Source organism: Triturus cristatus, chromosome 12 (assembly GCF_964204655.1).
Source record: "Triturus cristatus chromosome 12, aTriCri1.1, whole genome shotgun sequence".
NCBI classification, from domain to species: Eukaryota; Metazoa; Chordata; class Amphibia; order Caudata; family Salamandridae; genus Triturus; species Triturus cristatus.
Window position 1 is genome coordinate 420248823 of NC_140595.1, and position 24332 is coordinate 420273154.

At 43.5% G+C, this 24332-nt stretch overlaps 1 protein-coding gene across 2 annotated transcripts in view; it reads left to right on the forward strand.

The window, feature by feature from the left end:
- LOC146776044 (fatty acyl-CoA hydrolase precursor, medium chain-like) overlaps nucleotides 1-24332 on the forward strand; it is a 316465-nt gene that overhangs the window by 56483 nt on the left and 235650 nt on the right. For both annotated transcript variants that reach the window (XM_085638270.1, XM_085638271.1), the window contains exon 4: nucleotides 10941-11079. In XM_085638270.1, coding sequence (XP_085494396.1) covers nucleotides 10941-11079 — 139 coding nt within the window. The remainder of the gene's footprint in view (nucleotides 1-10940; nucleotides 11080-24332) is intronic.

The window sequence follows — 24332 nt, forward strand, 5'->3', positions numbered from 1 at the left end:
GTAGCATCCACAAAAATTAGACCCGCCACTGGATTACGCTCGATAGGACTGTGGTTAAACAAATACCAATATCAAATCAATCATCCCTAATTTTGCATCAAAGATTGTATGAAATTCCTTAAAAAGCTGTAAACTAAGTATAATCCTGATGATAGCTGGATCAGCGTTCTCATAAATCAAGGGGAAAGTAAAGGTTTTACTTAATGTTGCTGATCAAATTAACATAAAATACCCATAGGACCCCATGTATTCAATTTAAGAAGGTAAATAGTATACTTCAAGGTTGGACAAACACCCAGTCACCTATTAATTTTAGAACAATGAGCTTCTTTAAAGCCAAGAGTCTTTTCCCCCAAAAAATGAAAAACGTTTGGTAATAAATGATTGTGGAATAGAACCTTGAACATTTTCAAACACAAGGGTAAAACTAGGTTCACCATGTTAATATTCACTGTACTTGCTAATGTGATTGATGTCTTTTCCACAACTTATGTCTTTTAGTGTCAAAAAACAATTTCAGTGTATTTTTATATGAGAATAACCTGAGAGACAGTGAATGATTACAACCCCTAGATATCTAAATATTTGTTTTTCAATTGCACTGTATAAGTTTGTTCTTCAGTTCATTGCTTCAAACATACCTTGATTAATTTAATATGTTGACACCATCATAAGATCCAACCTCATCATGATGTATCGCATGCAACAAGCACCCTTTTATAGAAGGAGGATGCTGTCAGCCTACAATGTGTTCGAACCCACCTCCCTTTGGATATATACTTTTTGTTGACATATGACTCCATGAACCTATGAAAAAACTGAAGGAGGGGGTTAGACCTGCCCTTTTCCCTTAAGCAATTATTGATTTTCAAGGCAAGGTAGCCATTAATCAGGATGTAAACTGAGGGGCTTACAAAGCATGACCTGTTCAACACGTTCAGTATTAAAGGCCATAATTGACAGTGCCAAACGAGAAAACCCCTGTCCGCAATGTCTAACGGGTCTTCTATGTTAACTACCAAAATGGATCACAAATGAATACTCATAATGACTATATGAATAGGCAAAGCCAGTCAGATCATGTTTATAAAGATATCTATTGGAAACTTAAGTTGCTGAACAAAGTTCAAAAGAAAGGACTTATGGTTGTCTGAAGGCCGTAATCTTACTGTTTTTATAATAAAGGTTGTTGATGCTCACTGCAAGGAAAGCTGGAGACAAACTTGAGGTTAGTATTTATTTTGCCGAGCCTATCTGGACTTGATGATTTTCCACTATCTAACTTTAGGAAAATGTTCATAGGTCTATGAGGAGAAATCTCTTAGACAAGGAATTATGTTTTGTTAATTCAATGTTCGCATGTTGTATGGAATTTGCATCCAAAACTGCAGCTGTTGTATCTTGATATTTCTCAGTTTCTTCATAATATATGTTCCTGCACAATCCAAAAGACTCTAAATCAGGTGCTCCCAAATGTTTTAGAACCGCAACCCAATTTTTAGAACAACAAACATTTGTGACTCACCTAGCTTTAATGAACATGAGGTGGGTGATTTTTTTTATTGTAACTAAAGCATTGTGTGGTAGCTCACTGTCATTTACAGACAACTCATGTTGCATTGAAATGGCCACTAGATTTGCCTAGCCATCCAGTTAAACTGAAAACTATATTGCACACACAGGATAATGTGAGGAAAGCAGATTTCAGTGACTATTTATCATCCCTGCATCACCAAGTAAACTGGCTTGATTTGTTTTGATCCTCTTAAAATATTTGTTTCCATTACACTTCAGAATTGCAAAAAAATGTGCTTCATTTTTGTGTTTGTAACTGCTGAATGTGTACAGTTCTTTCACTGGTATTTACATTTTGTTCTCTGTTACAAAAAATATATCTTATAGTCTTTCCTTTTACACACCACAATAAGCAGCAGTTTGTCAAAAGACATAGCCTGGCATTTACCTCTGTCTCTGAAACACAGGTAAATCTTATAAGATAAATTCAAAACTGTATTGTCTTGTTCATCTATTGAAACAATAGCTGCTCTGTTATAAAAGAATACATTTTACATTTTCCTGAGTTAGTTTTCATATGCCTGGCTAACAGAGCTTTACTTTTTCCATCCATTTATTGCTGTTTCTCAAGCTTGACTTGCCTAATCCAATTCTCCACAAGTTGCTTTTCATGACACTAAATTGCGTCAAAAGTAGATTTGTCATTCCTTAGTTCACCCATAGTCCTCTTTGACTGTAATAAAGGATATGTTTCACCTTTATTTGTCTTTATATTGATCTCATATTACAAACTATTTCACATCACTTTAAATAATATAAATACACACTACAGTCCTCCATTATACCTGTCTGTGAATTCATGGGGCCTTACTTATGAGAGGGTTGTGTCACGTTTGCATCACGCAGAGTGGTACATGCGTGGTGCAAACCTCTAAGTCAGATTTTTTAAGCCACTCAAAGTCACTTTGCACGGCTCTGAGTGGTTTTCAAAATCTGCGGTAATGCAATGCAGCACAAATTGCTGCGTTACTCTGCCCTGGGTAGGCACTCCATGGACGTTGCATGGGTGTTCCCACGCAACTCCCATGGATTTGACTCATCCCCAGATTTACAAGAACATGTCAATCAATCAAGGAATCAGGGAATTGTAAACCCGCTACTCACCCATGAGGGTCTAAAGGCGCTGAGGGGGGGGGGGGGGGGCGCAGATCTGTTAGCCGAAAAGCCAGGTCTTGAGGGCCTTCCTGAAGGTGTTCAGGGAGGGGAGCGTCTGATGTCCTCTGGCAGTTAGCTCCAGGTCTTGGCTGCAATGTGAGAGAAGGATCTTCCACCTGCTCTGCGGATGCGCGGGGTTTCAGCCAGTGCGAGGTTGGATGATCAGAGGTTTCTTTAGGGTATGTGGAAGTTGATTCTGTCGCTTAGGTATTTGGGTCCGTTGTTGTGTAGGCATTTGTAGGTGTGAGTGAGGATTTTGAAGGTGACTTTTTTCTCCACGGGGAGCCAGTGGAGTCTTCGTAGGTGTTGGCTGTTGTGTTCGTGTCGGGGGATGCTGAGGACGAGTCTGGCGGCAGTGTTCTGTATTGTCTGGAGTTTGCGGAGTAGGGACTTGTTGATGCCTGCGTAGAGCGCGTTCTCATAGTCCAGTCTGCTGGTGATGAGTGCAAGGGTGACTGTCTTCCTTGACTCAGGGGGGTCAATTTGAAGGCCTTGCAGAGGATGCTGAGGATGTTGAAGCAGCTGGATGTGATGGCATTGACCTGTCAGTTCATGGTGAGTGATGAGTCGAGTACAATACTGAGGTTTTTGGCATGGTCTGAGAGTGTTGGTGGGCTTCTGAGGGCAGTCGGCCACCAGGTGCTGTCCCATGCTGAGGGGTGGTTCCAAGGATGAGGACTTCTGTCTTCTCAGCGTTGAGTTTCAGGCATCAGTTGGTCCACCAGGCTGCGATGGCTTGCATTCCTTTCTGGAAGTTGAGTTTGGTGGTGGTGGGGTCTTTGGTGAGGGAGATGATGAGCTGGATGTCATCTGCGTAGCATACGATGTTGAGGCCGTGTTGTAGTACGATGGTTGCGAGGGGGGCCATGTAGATGTTGAGGAGGGTCGGGCTCAGCACTGACCCCTGTGGGACTCCACAGGTGGGTTTCGTGAGATCGGAGAGGAAGGGTGGTAGTCTGATCCTTTGGCGTCTTCCGGTGAGGAACGATCAGATCTAATCCAGGGCTGTTCCTTGTATGCCAGCATTGTGTAATCTGGTGACTAGTGTGTGGTGGGAGATGGTGACAGAAGCTGCTGATAGGTCAAGTAGCATGAGGGCTGCAGAGTGGCCTTGGTCCAGGAGGGTGCGGATGTCATCTGTGGCTGCGAGCAGGGCGGTCTCGGTGCTGTGGTTGCTTCGGAAACCGGATTGGGATGAGTCGAGGACAGTGTTGTCTTTGATGAATTGAGTCAGTTCCCAGTTGACTGTTTTCTCTGCAACTTTGGCTACGAAGGGGAGGAGGGAGATGGGTTGGTAGTTCTTGAGGTCGGTGGGGTCAACTGTAAGTTTCTTGAGCAGGATCCTGACTTCTGCGCATTTCCAGTCATCTGGGAAGGTGCCTGTTTGGAGGGTGATGTTGATGGTGTGCTGTAGTTCGGGTGCGATGGTGGCTGCGGCTCTGTGGTAGATGTGGGGAGGGCAGGGGTCGGTGGGGGCACCCGAGTGGATGCCTTTCATGATCGAGGTGGTGTCTTCGGTTGTGATCGACGTCCAGTTGGAGATGGTGGGCTGGCTGGTGTGTCTGGAGTGCGTGGGGCCAGCTGTGGCATTTGGAGGGTGGCTGACAAAGTTGTCGCAGAGGTTTTTGATCTTGAGGTGGAAGTAGGTTCCGAGCTTGTCGCAGAGGTCTTGGGATGGGGTGATGTCTGTGGCTCCACTGTGTGGGTTGTGGAATTCCTGAATGATGTTGAAGAGTTCCTTGGAGTTGGTGGAGTTGGCGAGGATTTTGTTGTGGATGAAGTTCCTCTTGGTGGTTCTGATTTGCTTGTGGTAGTCCATCAAGGTGTCCTTGTAGGTGGAGTAGTTTTCAGTTGTCTTGGTGTTCAGTTCTTCTCCAAGCGTCTGCAGGTGTGCCTGGCTTCTTGGAGGTCGGTGGTGAACCAGGTGACTTTCCTGGGGCGCTGCTTGTCCTAGTTGCGTAGTGGGGCAAGCTTGTCTGCGCAGTTGGAGTTCCAGGTGTGTAGTTCTCTGGCTGCGATGTTTGCGTCGGATGCCCAGGTGGGGTTGTCTCGGGTGAGGGTGGAGTTGAGTTGTTCACATTAAGTAAAATACTATAGCAAATAAATAAACATGTGACACAACATATTCTAGGTGTAATACATAATCGTAACCACTTATAATAGTCTATAAATAGAGCATTCATACACAGATATAATTAGAAAAATATATATTTTTTATTTATTATGTAAATCTCATTTCATCTTTTTTTTGTTTTCTTTTATGTCAAATTGGTATATAATGACATTTACAAATCAGTGTGAAAATATAAAGTAGAAATTAAGTAAAATAATTCATCATAAAAAGCAGCACATTTACAAACACAGAGCAAATGACATAAGCTGTATGGTAGACATCTACCATACAGCTTATGTCATTTGCTCTGAGTTTGTAAATGTGCTGCTTTTTATGATGAATTATTTTACTTAATTTCTACTTTATATTTGCTCACTGATTTGTAAATGTCATTACATACCAATTTGACATAAAAGAAAACAAAAAAAAGATGAAATGAGATTTACATAATAAATAAAAAATATATAATTTTCTAATTATATCTGTGTATGAATGGTCTATTTATAGACTATTATAATGGTTACGTTTATTTATTACACCTAGAATATGTTGTGTCACATGTTTATTTAATTGCTATAGTATTTTACTTAATGTGGTTCTTTTTCCCTGGGAATAGCATGTCTATTAGTTATGTAGGGGTCCCCTAATTACCAAATAGAAGTTGAGTTGTTCGTCAGTCACCTTGCTCCAGTTCCTTCGTGGTGGGCGTGGGGCTGGATTGGGTGCCTTGGGTTTGTCGATGGTGAAATGTACGCAGTGGTGGTCGGGCCATGGTGGTTGCAATGTGTGGCTGAAGTGGACTCCTTTCCTAGCTAAGAAGATGGGGTCAAGAGTATGTCCTGTTCTGTGGGTCGGTGTGGTGACGAGTTGTTTCAGTCCGATGCTTGCGAGGTTGTCACGCAGGATGGTGAAGTTGGGGTCACTGGGGTTGTTGAGGTGGAAGTTCAGGTCTCCAATGAGTATGAAGTTCATTGAGGCAATGGCGGGGTGGCGATGAAGTTGTTGATGGTGGTGGCGAAGGGTGTCTGGGGGGTCTGTAGACGAGGGTTCTTCAGAGTATGGCGTTGGGGCTGGTCTAGATCTGGAAATGCAGGTGTTCAGTGGAGGGGAAGGTTTCACTGGAAGTGGTGAGGCAGAGGGTGGTCGTGCGGCTGATGGCGAAGCCCCCTCCCGGGTGGTTGGGACGGTCCTTTCTTTGGATCTTGTATCCGTCTGGGATGGCGGTGTTGTTGTTGGGGGCGGAGGAGGCGTTGGTCCAGGTCTCTGTGAAGAAGGCGATATCGAGCTAGAGGGAGTTAAGTAGGTTCCAGATTTCTACAGTGCGTTTGTGTACGGAGGGAATGTTGAGGAGCATGCATCTTAGGGAGTTGCTGTTGCTGGCATCGGTGGTGTTGGAGGCTGGGGAGGTGGTGAAGGTGTGGCGGCAATGGAGGCAGGTGACATGTCCGTAGGTCGTGTTCGGCGAGGCCTGTTGGCAGTCTCGGAGTCTTCCGGGGTTGAGTGTGTGGAGGGTGGTGGGGCTGTAGCGATGAATGGCCGGAGATCCAGGGTTCCTGGCACTGGCTGCGGTCGGGTCGCGGACGGGCACAGACAGGCTTGCCTTAGGCACTCATTCGGCATGCCAGCAGCGCACCTAGTGCGCGTGTCCGCTGCGCGACCGCTAGCGGTCGGCATTAAGTGGGGTGTGAGTGGGGGGGAAAGGCTGCAGGGGCAGCAGTGGCAGGGGGAAAAAGCAGCGAGAGGCTTAAGCGTCCAGTAAGCTTAATAAAGCTTAATGCTTAAGCTAATGAAAAATGAGTACGCTTCAAGTAAGCTTAAATAGAAAATAAGAGTGGGGAGAGAGTGAGCGGAGGTCACAAAGAGGCTGGAGGGCAGACTGCTGGGCTACAGGTGTGAACCCTCACCAGGAGAAGGGCTGAGCACTGAGGCAATGCGACTTGCCTGCGGAGTTGTGGGGGAGAGAGTGAGCACAGACAGGGGACAGGGACTTACTAAAGCTAGGGCTGCCCCATAAACGATCCACTTCCCAGGGGAAGCATAATGAGGAGAAATATCTTTATTTCTCCTCGTTTCTTTATCTTTCTATGTGTGCTGCACACATGGAAAGAGGAATACGCCTCCCAAAATTGTTTTTATGCTGAAATGTGCCCCTTACTTCACAAAAACAATACTACATGCAACACAGGCACCCTTGCACCACGGTGCAAGGTTGCCTGCATTGGTGTTAGGCTGCTAAAAGAGCACCAGCAGAAGGGAAAGGACACATATGCACCATATTGACTCAAATATGGTGCATTCCTGCCCTTTGACTGTCACGCATTGGAGTGCAGCTAGGTGACTTACTGCACTGCATAACTTCCTCGTAAATGAGGCTTTTGATTTTGACGTGAGTAGCATCTTTATGAGTCCCTTAGCGTCACTCTTGCACCACGGAATTTATGAAACCACACATGACAACCTTGCATGGACCTGAGTGGCTTCATAAATCTTGGAAATGCAACGCAGCCCAAAATGGTGCGTTGTATTACTCTGCACCAGGGAGGTGTTTCCATGGGCGTTGCATGGGTGTTCTCACACCACAACCATGGGTTTTGACGCATTCCCAGAATTACCAGAAGTGGTAGAACTGGCAATTCGCCAACAATCTGTGCTACCTAAGGTGAGGTGCAATGAGTAGAAATATGTATATTTCTCCTCACTTTTTTCCTCCTATGTGAGCTGCATTCCGCTGCACAAATAGAAAGAGGAAGAAAACGTCAGGAGATTGTTTTTATGCAGGAAGGTGCCCCTTCCTGGACAAATATAATCCTCCTTACTATGCAGACACCCTTGCAAGGGTGCGTGCGTTGGCCCTAGTCAGCCAAAAGGGCACCAGCACCAGGGAAAATTGAGAAATGTGCCATATTGACTTAAATACAGCACATTACTGCACTTTCCCTATCATGCAGGGCAGCAAGGAGACTTGCTGCGCTGCAGTGCTTGGCATGGCCATAAATATGGCCCTTAGTGTTCATCAAACACCCGTCTCCGTATTGTCTTAAGCACACCTGGGGAAATGGTCTGCTCACAGAATAATTCAGCACAATTCTTAGGTTCTTCCAAAACGTCTTCCTCTGCTATCCAGATTTTAATCTAAAATTAGGACCAGCTCTTTCCCCTGTGATCTGGTTGCCGCTCCCAGCTACTGCATCAGCCTGAAAGCGAAGCCCCTCTGCACCTCGGCTTGATCGTCCCCAATTTCAAGGCCCCCGGTCTCCTCCTGTGCCTGTGTGCTGCCTTTGCCTAAGATAATTTTAGTTATTTTCCCCTCTCACTGTTACTTTAAATTGCTTCAATCTTATTTGCCTTCCATTATTCAGACTTGTGCCTTTTTTCATTGCTATTTTGTTTTCCTGGTTGCCTTAATTCTATTTGCCTTCCATTGTTCAGACTATGCCTTTTGTCACTGCTGTTCTGTTTGTTGGTTTTGATTTTCCTGCCACCCCACTCCCCGCACACTACAGAAGGACTGTTTGTCTGCACCCACAGCAGATTCAACACAATCCCCCGTGGATCAGCCAACACCATGCCCATCAAAACCCAACTACCAGCTCAACTCAACTGCATACTCCTGAGCACCAGTTTCCTCTGCAAATATGCCACCGAGATCTAGGACATAATTATCAACAGCTGGGCCCTGACGTGCTTGGAATGGCCATAAATATGTCCCTTAGTGTTTATCAAACACCTGTCTCCGTATTGTCTTAAGCACACAGAATAATTCAGAATAATTCAGCAGAATTCTTAGGTTCTTCCAAAACGTCTTTCTCTGCTATCCAGATTTTGATCTAAAATTAAGAGCAGCTCTTTCCCCTGTGATCTGGTTGCCGCTCCCAGCTGCTGCATCATCCTGAAAGCGCCGCCCCTCTGCACATAGGGTTGATCGTCCACAGATTCGAGGCCCCGCTACTCCTCCTGTGCCTGTGAGCTGTCTTTGCCTAAGATAATTTTAATTATTTTCCCCTCTCACTGTTAGTTTAAATTGCTTTAATCTTATTTGCCTTCCATTATTCAGACTTGTGCCTTTTTTCATTGCTATTTTGCTTTCCTGGTTGCCTTAAATCTATTTGCCTTCCATTGTTCAGACTATGCCTTTTGTCACTGCTGTTCTGTTTTCAGATCACACCACATCAACATCGTTTTCTATGCCGACGACACTCAGCTCATCCTCTCACTATCAGCGAACCCCACTGAGACAAATATCAACCTCCATAAATAAATGTAAAACGGTAAAGCATGGATGAGAGACAGCTGCCTCAATTTAAACACTGACAAGACCGAAGTTCTGATCTTCGGCACATACAAAACCCTTTGGAATGACTTGGTGGCCCTGAGAGCATGGACCCACCCTCCACCAAAGGACCACGCATGCAATTTAGGCAACATACTGGACAACAAACTCAAAATGAAATTTCAGATAAACACAGTCACCTCCGCCTGCTTCCACACAATCCGCCTACTCCTCAAGATCTTTAGATAGCTCCCTTCTAGCACAAAGAATACAGTCTCCGCAAGCTCTCATCACCAGCAGACTCGGCTATGGCAACATACTCCATGCAGGCACCACCTCTGGGCTCATGAAAAGACTCCAAACCATCTAAAACTTGGCGGCCACACTCAGCCTTGACCTTCCCAAAAGGTCACACTTCTCAGCCCATATGAAGGACCTCCGCTGGCTCACCATACACAAAAGATGCCTGTTAAAACTCCTCACCCACACATACAAGGAACTTCACAACATTAGACCCCTTTACCTGAACCATTGCCTGATCTTCCACCATACCCACGAGAAACCCCCGTTCTGCACATCTCACCCTCGCAAGCATTCCACGTATCTGCAGAACCTACACCGGGGGATGCTCCTTCTACCATCTCCCCGCCAGATCCTGGAATGCCCGCCCTCTCCAACTACGCACTACCCCATTGCAGACCACCTTCAGGAAGGAGGTTTAGACCTGGCTCTTCGACCAACATGGCTCACCAGCACCTGGATACACCCCAAGTTATTAGCAGCACTCTACAAGTACTGATTGAAACTACCCTAACCCCAATTTAGATGTACACATCAGATTTCCCCCTCCCAGGCCTGATACATCGATTCATTAGATGGTTGAAGTGGAAATGGGTTTGAACTCGTGCAAGCTTTTACTATGAATACATTTGTATCCTTAGCTTCAAAAGATGAAATCTAGATTCTTAGCTAATCCAAGAACTAAAACTTGCAACTTGTTAAGTTTTTCTTTGCTGATTTTTTATAAATCCTCAGAAACGTAGCTGGAGAAACAGGCATTTTACAGGTCTGACTGAGGATTTAATTATGAACCTAGACTTTTATCAATGTGCTGATGCCCCTGTCTGGCACACAGACATAACGATTTATAGTCTTTGTGAGTCTCTCAAATATCTTAGAAACTTGTGCTTATTGTAGTTTTCCAAGGGTAGTTTGACATTTTCAAAAGTCAGAAACAGGTGCCCATACAAGATCTCTGACTTTTTTATGAATAAGGTCTTTATTATTCACTTCGTTGTTGGTTACCCATTAGTCATTGTTTTTATTTCCTTCTCCAATACATTGTCTTCAAAATAACAAACAAATAATTACAGTTTCCTAGTTCTTTTAAATATTTTCCCCTATGATGAATTTATCAACCTTATGTTTTCTATGCACTTTATATCTTACTTTTCTGATAGATTTTTCTACCTAATGTGCCACCGTCTCATTTGCATATATTCATTTTACATGGCGTGCACATATAGCAATCCTGTTCCTTTTCTTCATGATCTTTCTCCCTCAAAAGTGTCTCTGTCATTCATTTACAATTTTTTTTAAAATATTGTTTCAATGTTTTTCATATTGGATTATGGGTTGCTAAAACTATGTACTCCAACTATGTTATATGACTCTAACAAAGGGGAAATGGATCCAATTCAGTGATAAACAATATTGTACTTGCATAAAATGAAATCAGAAAAAGAAACTGGATATCTAGCTCCATTGCATGTCTGACAGTTCACATTATTTCACGAAATACCAACATATCTGTATTTTGATTCATAGGTGCATACAAGACCTGAAGGGAATGGAAATATTGAGAGAAATATTTCTAACAGTTTTACCAGATTTTACATTTTCCGAGGATTGTCTTTACCTGAACATATACACCCCTGCAGAGACGAAGAATGATGACAAGTTGCCTGTAAGCACATTAAGCAAATATTTTTGCATGTTTATTTTCAATTATAAAATAGTTAAATAACTTTAATATATGTTACCCCAATACTTGTGGTAAGCCTTCTCTGCAGTTTTAACTTCCTTTTAGATAATTCTCTATGGAAACAGCTCACATATCATCAACCCAGACTTCCTGCCTTTTTTACAGTCTTTGTCATGTAGGTTTCATGATGAGGCACTTCGAGTTGAATTGTATTTGTTGAAATAGTGATTTACCACTTATGATAATTGAGCCTGTATTAAGGTTTTCATTTGAATTATATACTGTGTCTGAATGAACTGACTATATTCTTATATTGGTGTTCTTCCGAAAGGTTTGCCAATCCTTGGGTCATTTCTGGATAGAGGAATTAATAATGAAGAGTCTGGAAAACAGGCCCAAGTCTCCAATTCATTATTCCCAGGGCTGCTTTACACAGGTGCACATTGTTTTTCATTGCGCCGGGCGCAATGAAGGTAAGTGTACTGCATTATGGGGAATGTGCTGCCCCAAGGGCATCCACCAACTCGTGCTGCCCTGGGGGCAGCGCATTCATGTGAAATACGGAGTGGCTGCTTTACAGCCGCTCCTTGTTTCACTGTGCAGGCTGCAACCAACCTGCACTTTTGAAGAGGAATAGGGATCCCCTTGCAGGTGGGTGCAGTCAGTGATCCACAGGTTCCCCTTTACTTCCTGTAGAGGGCTGCCATCAGGGGGAGCACTGACGGTGTGCCACCTTTCAGATGGCGCACAGTGAGTGCGCCTCCTGAGGGCTTTATTGCCTCTGCACCCGATTCAGTAATACAGCGCAGGCGTGTAGGCAAAAAGATTCCTTCATTTGAATGGAGCACACCACCATACAAATGAGGGAACGCCCCCTTGAAGATAGCAATGGTGCTTTATGCGCGCCAGCTCTATTGGTATTGCAGAAGGAAGCATCTGCGGCCCCTTCTGTAATACCAAAGTGCCCCGGGGGCATGCAAAGTGGGCGCAAATGCCCGTTGCACCCCCAGGGCACTTTCTGTAATACGGCCCCTGGTAGTGACTATGCACTGTAGCTCTCATTATCAGTTTAAGGATAGACCTTTAGTGTATGGTGAATGCGCATGATATGCCAAAAAATGGCAGCTGCCCTGCCTCTCAAACCTTTAGTTGAGCCGCCCCTTTTTTGAGCATGTGGGCCAATAGAAATTCCACTGGCTTAGCCTCAGCTGACTCTGCTGTGTGAAACCGATGCTCTCATAACAGCCCATTTGCCTCTTAGCCACCAGCTTCCAATGGCACTCGCATCACGCTATTCAGTGTAGAGGGACTATCACTGAATTGCACCTCCCAGACTCCTAGTTGATTATGGCTCAGTGCTGGAGTGAAATCGGAAAATGGCCTTGGTGTAGAGGGGGGTTTCTACTTTCTAACAGCCATTATACCCGTTATTCTTTCTACAACAAACACCTGCTTTGGGAGTTTTACAAAAAGAAAGTTTGTTGAGTGGGAATAATTTAACTTGACTCCTGCTCAGGCTTCAATACAACTACCTCACTGGGATTTTTGCAATGACATTGATATTTAGGGTATTCATAGGTACGAGGGCAAAGATAACATCAACATATTGTCGTGTTGTTCCTACAAATCTACAGGAGCTGCGCATTGTTTAGATAGCATAAACTAAGGGATTGGTGTGTAACCCGATTCCAGACACCCCCGCAGGATATGTTAGCCTATAGACCAGCTAGCTCGCAGAGCCAATATAAGCCAACGACCCTTACCAAGGAGCGAATTGTGTTCTGGCATCCACTGAACATTACAACTCTCAAACCCCTCAGGGATTGTGGAATCAGTGCAATAGCTTTCTCTCAGTCACACCTGCTTACTTATTCTCAGAGGGATACAGAGAACAAACGATGGGGACGTTTTTAATTAGTATTTATTGAACCAGCGTCATTCTAGTGTAAAATGTATTTGCTGCGACAATCATTAGACAGACACATATGCATAATATTACAAGCACCAACAGAGCAAATAAAAGATAGAATCCCACAATGGTGCTAAAACAGTGAATATATGCAGGCATATTGATAGATGGCAGTAATCGAGCATACTCCTAAGATGTGAACTCTAACTAAGTGTACCTGAGTATACCTAGCGTGTTCCTAGCGTACCTAGCATGTATGTAGGTGTGAGTCCCAGAGTCCCCCTAGGAAAAGAGCCAGCACCATTGCCTGATGGGAAAGAATGAAGGACCCCGTCTTGGTCTCAAATTGGACACCCCACAAGGGATGCCAGACCACTGCGTGCTGAAACTGCATGCAGGACCTCAGCGTCTCGTGTCAGCATGGAAGCTTCTCCTTTGGTTTTCTCATCGAAGATGGCATGCTTATATACCCAACAGGTACCCTTAGGGGATCTACCTAAATTGGTACTGTGGGCCTGTCGGTTAAGGATGACGATAGTGCTGACACTTGTACAGAGTTATTATACAGAAGATGGTAATCTTGCTGTCATACTAAGAATCCGCATGCATAATAAATTAGACTTTCTTTTCGAAGAAAACCACACAACATCTATCTGGCACATAACTAGGTAAAAAGTCAGTGCCAAACCATTATGAAGAACAAGGTAGGACAAATGTTGGTAAAAGGTCGTGAATCTACCTAGGCCTATATTGGGGTACATTGGGGTTCATAAAACCCACTCCTCATCCAAAGGACGATAAAATAAAAGGAATGATAAAATATGTCTGTCTAAAAAGAATAAAAACATAAACAATTTAAATGTAAAAACATCTAAAAACATGTTATATGTAAAAAATGATGAACATTTTTAAAAAGCTCTATAAGTCCTCTAGAAAGTCAATATAGTATTTAGTCCAACTGAGCACATCGAAAGCCATGGTGCTATGCTATGTATGTTGTAGAAATCCAATTTGGTTTGTTTTGGAAAAGGCCGCTTTGTTCCCAGCACACAGAGAGCCAAATGTTTATGTGTCCTGTGTGGGAGACACAACATCACTGTTGCTTGCCTTTACAGATGACGGTCCCTGTAACACCTCTTCTATCAGGTCAATGGAGCAAAGGTGATCCTCTGTGGTTCCTGCAACGGCCGTTGAGGAAGCACTTGATGTCTGTGAGACTGTTGCAGAGCCGGTGTCCATTCCGACAAGTGGTGAAGCATCTCGTGGTGGCTCTAAGAATGCCGACATAAACATGGGAATACGCTGAGGACACTGCAATATGTGGAGCTTTAATGGGTCCAGTAGTACATCTACGTCCGGAGGCGCAACCGATGGAAGTGTTAGACATATGTCCAACACGTATTGATATCCGCGGAATAGGCAGTGGAGCACAGGCAAGGCGCAGTCAACCCAGACTGATCTGAATGATAGGAACCAATGCTCGCTTAGCTCCTGAAGCCGAGGTGTACCCAGATGGAGTACCTTGCGTTCACAGCATCGTCGCACAAGGAGTGCGATTTCCATCTCTTTGGAAACTGGGACATCCATTGCGTAGCAAAAAATTAAAACCAGGATATCTACTACAAGGAGTAGGACCAGTTGAAGCCCTCCAAAAACGCTTCCTAATAAGGAGTGCATTAACGACGGGATAAAGCCAAAGATCTTCTCAAAGGTACTCAATAGTCCGGAAACTATGCTCCTAAATAGGTGTACTATCCCACTTTTATCAGACATGTTAAAGATACGATGTACCATTTTCCCAAAATGGAGTGGGAAGTTTTTTTTTCGGACTAGTGCCTGTATCTCAGCTGAGGATCTTTCAAACAGGAGAACAAAAGTCTCATGGGCTGAAGTTAAGGTCACTTCCTTCTGTAACAGCATGGCTTTCAACCTGCTTAGAGAATCAAACCATATAAGGGAAACATTCAATGAAGGCCAAAATGGTGCCTCCCTAATTGTAAGGGTCGGTGGAAACAATACTTGCATACAACAAGTAACCCTGGAACTTACTGTGGCCAGATATGCAATTCCTTGCAGCATCCCACAACAACCTTGATCATTCAACATCAAACAACTCCCATTTGAGTGCAGTTTGAACACTGAATGAATCACAGCAGATGGGGATCTTTTCAAGTGACACGATAGGTTTGCAACTGAAGCATTAGATGCTCCATGAAGCATAATATTCTGACACACAAGAGACCCACTTAAAGAAGTCTCGCAGTCTGAACCGCTTAGAAAAACTTCAGTGTCCCCATTTCTGCATCTAAATCTGTACCGTAGTTCCCACAATTCATGTTGGTACCTATCACCCATCGCTTCATACCTACCTACCTGGTTATACTGTAGGCAGTATTGAAATTGAAATGCCATGACTGGCAATGTATATGGCCATGGATTAACCATTCTTTAGAGGGTGACTCTGCTACGATGAAAGGTAATTTGTCCAATTTTTCAATGTGCAGCATTGTATACTTTGCATCTCTGTGTGACATTGTTATCTGTCTTTCCGGTAAATTGTATGCAGAAAACAGAGACATACTGTTGTTTTATCGCCAAGGAACGTGACCAGAAGGCAGTGATTGAAGCGTCCAGCTCAATAATAGACTGGATCACAATTGCTAATGCCCATGTTGAAGAATAAACAAATCCTGTTTTATTATGTCCTTTGCAGAAGACACAATGTTGCCCAGTGAATAAATCCTGGATGTCAATGTGGTCATGCCATTGTTGACCACTAACAAAGCCTTTTCTAGGTTAGCCCTGTCTATTTCATGCAATCTCTCAGCAGCCTTCTGCTGGGAGATCTTCCATACCTCATTGTAAACAGCATAAAGGAAGCACTTCAGACATGGCTTCTGGGGACCTAGCAAAAAATCCCTAAGATCCATGTATTCGGAGAGTGAGGACAAGTGTTGTTTCGCCTGGGACAGTGTTTAGGTTCTTAGCCACTCTAGGCATAACTTCCCAGCACTGTAAGATGTCACCACCCTAGGGTATTCTTGTTGTACGTAGTGTAGGCCAGGCCTATGGATACTAAACCCTTCTGTGGTACCCCTGAATCTTAACTGACACCTGTTTGTGTTGATAGGCCAAACCAGCCAATTGGGGTCTGATGAGTTGTATGAGCCATCATGTATTGTGTTATCTAGTGTATCCTCACCATGTTGCGTATAGTTTTTCCATCCCTCAGAGTGTGAAAGCGAGGGAATCAACGGTGTGTTCAGGTCCTTGGTCTTGGCTATCCCAAGACAGGAAGTTTGTTGCACTGAGTTGTTCAGGAAGATCATTTTCTGCGGTATGAGGCATGCTCTAAATAAGGCCTCAGTTCCCTGAGCTTGCCAATTTTTAGGCCTCCAGACAGATTTTGTGTCTATAGTGTCCCTCCAAAAGTCGAAACCCTGTAAAGACAGCTGGGAAATAAAGGAAGCAGATGTAGGCGCAAGCTCATAATAATATCTCGGGTCTGAAGTGTTAAACCCAGAAAAATAAGCAAACTTCTGTGCAAACGTTTGTGAACTACCTTTTAGTGGTGTCAGGCAATGTTCCCATTGATGGAAAGTGAAAACAGTACGTGGGATACTTGTTTTGTAGAAAAATGCTGACCATAGTGTTGATAACAATACATGGTGTCAATATCAGATGTATCATCATATAACTCATTACTAACAAATGCAGCTGATTGTTCTAAATCAGACAGCATAGTATTTACAGTTTCAAAATCCCAATCATCAGAGATAGTGCTGGAGGTGATGACATCACTTAATGAAATCTTGAATAAGTGAAGTACTTTCAAAAGTTCAGTAGGACCAAATGCATCAAGTGCAAACCTATCCCATACTATTCCCTCAGGAATCAGAACCAAGTTCACATGTTGTACCAAGGTGTGATGATAGATGTGGTTTCAGAACCAAGTTCACATGTTGTACTGTGAAGCGTACTGGGAGATAATGTCCATTCAGGAGCAGGAAAAAATGGTCACAAAACCAATCCAAAGGACTAGGAGGAGTAGACCAATTTCAATCCAGAGCTATAGCCAGGGTGTAACAAAGTAAGTCTTTTTCAGCCAAAGGTAGCAATCACGTATTTTTTCTTTGTGGGAAACAGGAGCTGGCGGTGACTCAGGTTCACTTGGATCCAGAGAAAAGTTATTGAAATTGATGAAGTAGCTAGACGCAGTTCGATCTATCTTTGGTAGCTCAGCAGGTTTTGTAGAACTGACAGGTGACCAATTTGGAGACATGTTCACATAGATGGTGGTATTAGGCCAAATTGAAATTTGTGTTTCATTTGTACTTCAAATGTTATTAATCTTTCTGTCTTAACTTCCTGTATGGTAGTGAGAGCAGATAGATGGCTACCCAGGAGCCCATGAGGCGTACTATTCAGTATCGGCCACATGATGTGGTTTAATCAGATCAATTGAGAAAAATCTCTTTTCTTTCTTGCCGGCGAGAGAAGGAAGAAGTACTTTTCTTGTCACTTCAACAGCCTGGACAGGTACAGGCACTCTGTAAGACGGCCCAAATTCTTTCTTGTCCACTATTTTTTCTCTGACCAGATCCCCAATCTTTGGTACCCAGGCAGGTCTTTCCAGAACAATCTTCGCTTCCCCATTGATGGTGCCTTTTACTTCATTGAGTTCCTGTAAAACAGCCAAAGGATCATTGATGTCAAACGGTTTCTCATCCGCCACTGCGTTGCCACAATGGATGTCGGGTACCCATATTTTAGTCCCAAACCAGACCTCATATGGATTAGGGCCCCTTAGGGAACTTTTTGGCATGTTATTAAGTGCCCTCTGGACCCCACATAGTTGATTGGGCCAACTGCCACCTGGGCCTAATACTTTTGCTGTTAAGGATTGCTTTAAGTTTCAGTTTTTCCTCTCCACAATCGAATTTCCCTCAAAATGATATGGAGAGGAGTACTGCAAGACCACAACCAAACTTCCTGTGGCTTCTTTGTATGCCTGTGTGCTAAACTCAGGGCCACGGTCAGAGTGTAATGTGCCAATTGTGTATTTGCCTATAAAGACTTGCAGATCCTTTTTAACAGTTTGAGCATCAGCCGATCCCTGTATCCAAACCTACAGGAATCTAGAGCATGAATCCACTGCCATCAGGATGTACCTGTAAGCCTCATCAGATTTTAAAGGGCTGCAGTGGTCCAAATAGATACATGTGAGAGGTCTGTCTGATATTAGTAATGGTGTTTGTGGTAGACGTGTAGCGGTGGAACAGATGTCGCACTTAAGAACAAAACCTTTGGTCTGTTTGGAAATACCTGACCACCAATAAAGTTGCTTTGGTAGTGAAACTGTTGCAACAATACCTGCATGTGCTGAACCCAGACCCTCGTGAGTAGCTAGAATTAAACCTAATCTGCGATCCATGTCTGGTATTACTCTGTCCCCCACACCTGGAATTTCAGCATATGGAGTGTTTTGCACATCTAGCTTAAATGAGTAATTGAGTGGAAAGCCTTTTGGCAAAACTGAGCTGTTGTTACACGTAGCGTTGACAGTTACAATGATTTGTCTGTCTGTCCTCGTGATGGAATGAGTGATTGCAGCAACTGCAGCAGTTCTCACTGTTGCCTTGGCGGCTTCATCAGCCAATAAATTCCCTGTAATGCGCACGCCAGCACGCTGATGACCCAGCGCATGAATCACGTGAGCCTGTGGCAAGCCTTTTTTCAGCCCTGCCACTTGTTCCCATAGCAACTTGTGCTTTATCATGCAAACTTTTGCATCTCTGAAACCCATTTTGTCCCCAATAGTGAAGAAATTCATTTTTTGACTGGACACAGTAAAACGAACCGCACACAAGTGTTCGGAATTCTCGATCCATATTCTTTAGTGCCAGTATTAGGGCTTTTAGTTCTGCCAGCTGTGCCATGCAATCTCCTAGAGACTGCATCTGTGTATTGCTGTCCCGCATACATCTTTTCACAATCGCACATGCTACGCTGTATTGCTGTTTACTTCCTATGGCAGGCTGGTCAGATCAGTCAGTGTAAATTATGTATTCATATTGACCTAGAGGCATTATTTCATTCAGAAGAGGATATTCTTGTTTGTATTGCAGGAATGCTTGTGTTTTTATTGTAGAATCAAACTTATAGTCTACATCTGTTGCAGTGAGGGAATTAGCCCATTGTATCCATCTTGAATGTAGTGCTTTCGCGTTTGGAAAGCTTGGTTTGGTAACAGCCGCTAAGGTTGGTACTGGAGTCTGGACAATTATCAATTTCCCCATAGCTAGTGCTCTTTCTCTCGCTATAGCAGTTTGTACTGCTGTCAGTATTTTTTCTGTGGATGCAAAAAGCTTTTCAGCGTTTGTGTAAAAATGTGATTTTTATGCATTTGTTTCTGCTACACTGAAGGTTAGGTATGTGTATCCTGATTGCCCCACTATTACATGGATCACCAAATTTGTGGTGTTTACACATGAGTGTAAGTGTTTAGAAGCTATCATGTCTACTTGTAAGGAACATAGAACTTCTGTGTGTTCCTGTGTCCAATGTCAAACTGAAAAATCAAGTCTAATTAACTCACAGAAGGGTTTTACTTTCTCTGTGTAATCCTAAATGCATGTTCTGCCAACATTTAAGAATCCTAAAAGGGACTGTAGAGTCTTTGGAGGTCAGAGCACATTTTTCTAAAATGATTAGCTGCTAGGCTTTTCCCTTCACTTGAGAGCTCATATCCTAAAAATAGGACATTGCGGTGGGCAAATGTAATTTTTAAAAAGTTAACTTTCTAGCCATCAGAGGTGAACTCTAGAATGATATTGTTAACCCTGTGCAAGTGATCCAATAATTCATCGTCCATCAGATAAATATCATCTACATAGGATAATGCCTCCTCGTCAAAATTTTGAAGTAACTCTGATATTCTTGTTGAGAACAACCCGGGGCTATTCTTATGCCCTTGGGGCAGTCTACAAAATTGTAGTTCAGATCCTAGGGCCGAAAATGTTGTCTCAAATATCTGCTTCCAGGCGCTATATTTTGGCAGAAAAATCAATTTGAGATATCTAGTGTTCTTTTGTATTTCTTACGCACAATGGTATTCATTAATGCAGCACTGTATGAATTTTGTACTGCAAGTGTCTTTGTGTAGGTGTTCACATGCCTGTAGTTGAAAACTAGACAGTGTGAATCATTGGGTTTCGTCACGGGAAACAAAGAATTATTCATAGGGGAGGTGCAATACTCAACAACACCTTGGTATTCAAGTTGACCTAAAATCTCCCTGACTTGTTTGTTTGCATCATGTTTTATATGTTTTATTGGGTACTGCCTCTGTGGAGTAGGAATAGTTTTTAATGGGATATCATGCGGAGGTGACTCAGCATTCCACCCTACATGATTGCGGTATAATGCAGGAGCTAGTGCTAACGCCCATTCCTGCGAGGATTAATGTTTAATTGATTCTGGAATGAGCTTGGAGAACTCCAGTTGAATTACATCTTCTCCCTTTGGGCACTCCATGACTATCTCAGGCGACTAATCTGTTTCAGCTAAGAGAATGTCGTAACCGTATGTCAGGTTCTCCCAAAAGAGACCTTTTACTTTCCTGGGTATGTCCCCCTCCATGTGGAGCATAATTTCATAAAGACGATGTAAGACGCTTACCCTAGTATCAGGTGTTTCCACCGTGATGTGTTCATTCAATGCTGCTGTCATCAGAAATTCCCTCAGGTTCTGGAGAGCTATTGTTATTTCTGCTGCACTTTCTAGCATTGTCAGAGCCGATTCCCATTCAGAAGCAGAGTCCTCAGTAGCCTGGGTATTTCTTATTTTAAGTCCAGCTACTTTCCTCTTTTTAAACTGAGTTTTAGTTTTAGGTTTATCTTCTTTTTTGATCATTTATTCTGAAGGGCAATGTGTGTCTCTTGACTTTGCATGCTCTTCTGATCTATGTTCTGACCGTCCTTCCCTCTGGGAGTTTTTGGATGAACCCTCAAAGTAATGAGAGGAACTTGTATCAGTAACCAGATACCTGTCAGGTTTTTTTTATATTTTCATGGTTTCTAAGGTTATATTTCCTATCAGAAGGCTCCTGTTGAGAAGACCCACCCTTTGATTGTGATGCATTTTGTTTGATTTTTATATGTTTATTATCCTATTTCATTTTAGAAGAATTGGGTGCTTGCTTGAAGTTATCCTTCTCAGGATGCCACATCAATTGGGGTTTCACTTGTCTAGCTCGCAAATTATCCCTACTCAGTGACGCATAGGTATCTTTGATAATTTTTGGTAAGTCTCGCTCCTGTTGTGCAGGAGTGCATTCCCTCAGGCATTGGCGTATAGCCGCCTCTGCTGCCTCCCCTTTTATGTAAGCCAACATAATTGTTGATACCTCGGCAACATTGCTATCAATTTCATCCCTAAGTCCAAGGCAGGTTCTGACCCGTATTCATTCTGTATTTGTTTCAGTACTTCTGGTATTACTGCTATTGAGGGGGTACTGTGTATTCTGGTGTGAACTGCAGCAAAGACTGTACCCCAAGTGGTACAATCCTCTATTGGGGGAGCTATCTCTATCAGCAAGCAAATTGTCAGTATTCTGTGTTGTTCTTGCGGGCCTGTATGCGGAAAAACTGCCTCAAGCTATGCTATTTTCTGTGCTATCCAGAATGGCATTTGCTCACGTTTGTTGGGCATTTTTCCCATAATCACGTTTAGCGTTTGTGGGGTGATTTTTGTTGCAGTCCCTTGTAAGTGACCCGCACGAGTTACCCTTGTAGGTTGTAATGTGAGTGTTCGCATTACGAACTGTGTAAGATTTCTGTATAATTGTATTATTTCTTTGTGAATTGAACGTAAGTCTGCTGCAATGTATCAATCTCTGGATGTGGTGTGTAAGCGGCTAGGACTGGCCAAGTTGCTTCGTCTCTGCTGAGCGGACCGAGCCTCACTTTTTCTGTAGTATGGGGAGGGCGCCTTTAAACTAGTTTATATGCTTTTAGTATGTTACTGGAACTTCTATTTCCTTGCTTTGAGAGTATTCTTTTGGTATTTCATCTGGAATATAAGATTGAAACGTATGTGATACTGCATCTGCAGGAGGGAATTCAAACCAAGAATAGAAAACATCTGTCCTGTATGCCTTGTGTGCCTCAATCATGAAGGTTACGGTCCCACCTAATGTTGAGGCCCCGAAATCTGCTAATTTTAAAGTAAGTGCATTTCTGCAATTCTCTGAAATGTTAAGGACACCTTCCTGCTCTCCTTCCTCTGCTGCATTTGCATTTACTGCTGCTGCAGCAACATTTTCGACAAACATTTTCTTGGAAGTTTTTGTACGAGAAGAGATCAGGTTTTATGCACATGTGGGGAACTATAATCCTTCAAGCTTGAACAAAGCTTGAACAAACCTACAACAAATACATAGGATACATATGATATACCAACTCAGCTGTGGCAGATTTTTCCCTTCCCAGACGTCTCTGGGTAACTGTGATTAGGGGTCTCTGAGGAAGCACAACTGAACTACTCTGATTTGACCTTTAAATAATAACCAAACCACATCGGGCGCCATATTGTGTTGTTCCTATAAATCTACAGGATCTGTGCATTGTTTGGATTACATAAACCAATAATAATAATAGTCAAACTTGTAAAGTGCCTGGTTACACCGGCTGGTGTGTCCCCATGCTAAGAACATAGACTCTTCAGATAAGGAGGTAGAACGGGACCTAAACGTGGAAGAGCCAGTTTTTTAGTTTCTTCCAGAAGAGAAACTCCGATGGTTCAGCATGGCGAGAGAGAGGGAGTGCATTCTAGTTCTTAGACGCCAAATAACTGAAAGAACGCACTCCCATTCTAGCCTTTTGTACTTTAGGAACCTTGACCAGGTAGGTACCGGTCGATCTAAGAAGGCTTGTTGGATTGTAGGGGGTGAGTAGGTCATGCAAATAGCTCGGACCTTTACCCTGCAGGCTTTGGTAGCTAATGTAAAGGGTTTGGAAAAGGATTCTTTCCCTAACCGGTAGCCAATGGAGGTCAACAAGAGTCTTCCTGGTGGAAGCTCTCCTGGGAAGCTTCAGAACTAGGCGTGTTCCCGCATTCTGGATGCATTGTAGCTTGTAAAAACATTTGTTTGTTGCTCCCAGGTAGAGAACGTTTCCGTAGTCCAGTTGGGATCTTACCAAGGCATGGACCAGGGTTTTCCTGACTGAAGTGGGGAGAACGTCCAGAGTTTTACGTAGTATTCTCAGGAGTTCAAAGCACTTCCCTGCCACCTTTCTGGTTTGTGCCTCAAAAGAAAGAGTGGAGTCCAACCACATTCCTACATTTTTAACCTGTTTGTTTGGGGGACGGAATAGGGCCCAGTGTCTGTGGCCACCATGCCGATGACCAAATGGAGGGGGATTTCCCCACCACTAGAATCTCTGTTTTATTGCCACTTATGCCACTTAATTTCAGGCAGTTATTTGTCATCCAGGATGCAAGTCAAGGAAGCAAGAGGAAAAATTAGAGGCTGCTGTGTCAGAGGCCTGCGACAGTGAGACAACCAATTGCATGTCATCCACATATGACACAATGGTGACTCCCTGCCTTTCCATAATCTCTGCTAGAGGTGCGATATAAAGATTAAAAAGAGATGGGCTCAAAATGGAGGACCGCTTGGGACAGCGCTATGCTTTTGGAGATATGTGGTCATTGTGTCACCTGAAAGCTCCGTTCCTTCAGAAAAGAAGTCATCCAATTAAGAGCGGCTTCATCCAACCCCCCTGCTCTGGAACGCTGTGTGAGCAGCTTGTGTGATACCGTATCAAAGACTGCACTGAGGTCCAATAGGACCAACGCCACTGTCTAGCCTTCATCCACGTGTCTGCGTATTGTCTCTGTAGCAAGAAGCAGTGCTGACTCTGTAGAGTTAGTGGCTCTAAAGCCAGATTGTGTGGGGTGAAGAAGATTATGTTGATTAATGTGTGCCACTAATTGAGTATTCATCACTTTTTGGCTACTTTAGAAAAATAGGGCAAAAGTGAAATAGGGAGCAAGTTCTCCAGCTGACGTGAGTCAGCTCCAGGCTTCTTCTTGATGGGGAGGAGAACTGCTTGCTTCCAAGACTTAGGGACCACACCACCGGTGAAGGAAAGCTTAAGAAGCTGTCTAATGCAGGGCGTTACAGACTACAGCCAATATTTAGGATATTCCTACTCATCTGTGGTGGATTTTTCCCTTCCCACCCCAGACACCTTTGGGTAACTGTGAATAGGGGTGTCTGAGGAAACACGACTGAACTACTCAGATTTGACCATTAAATAAT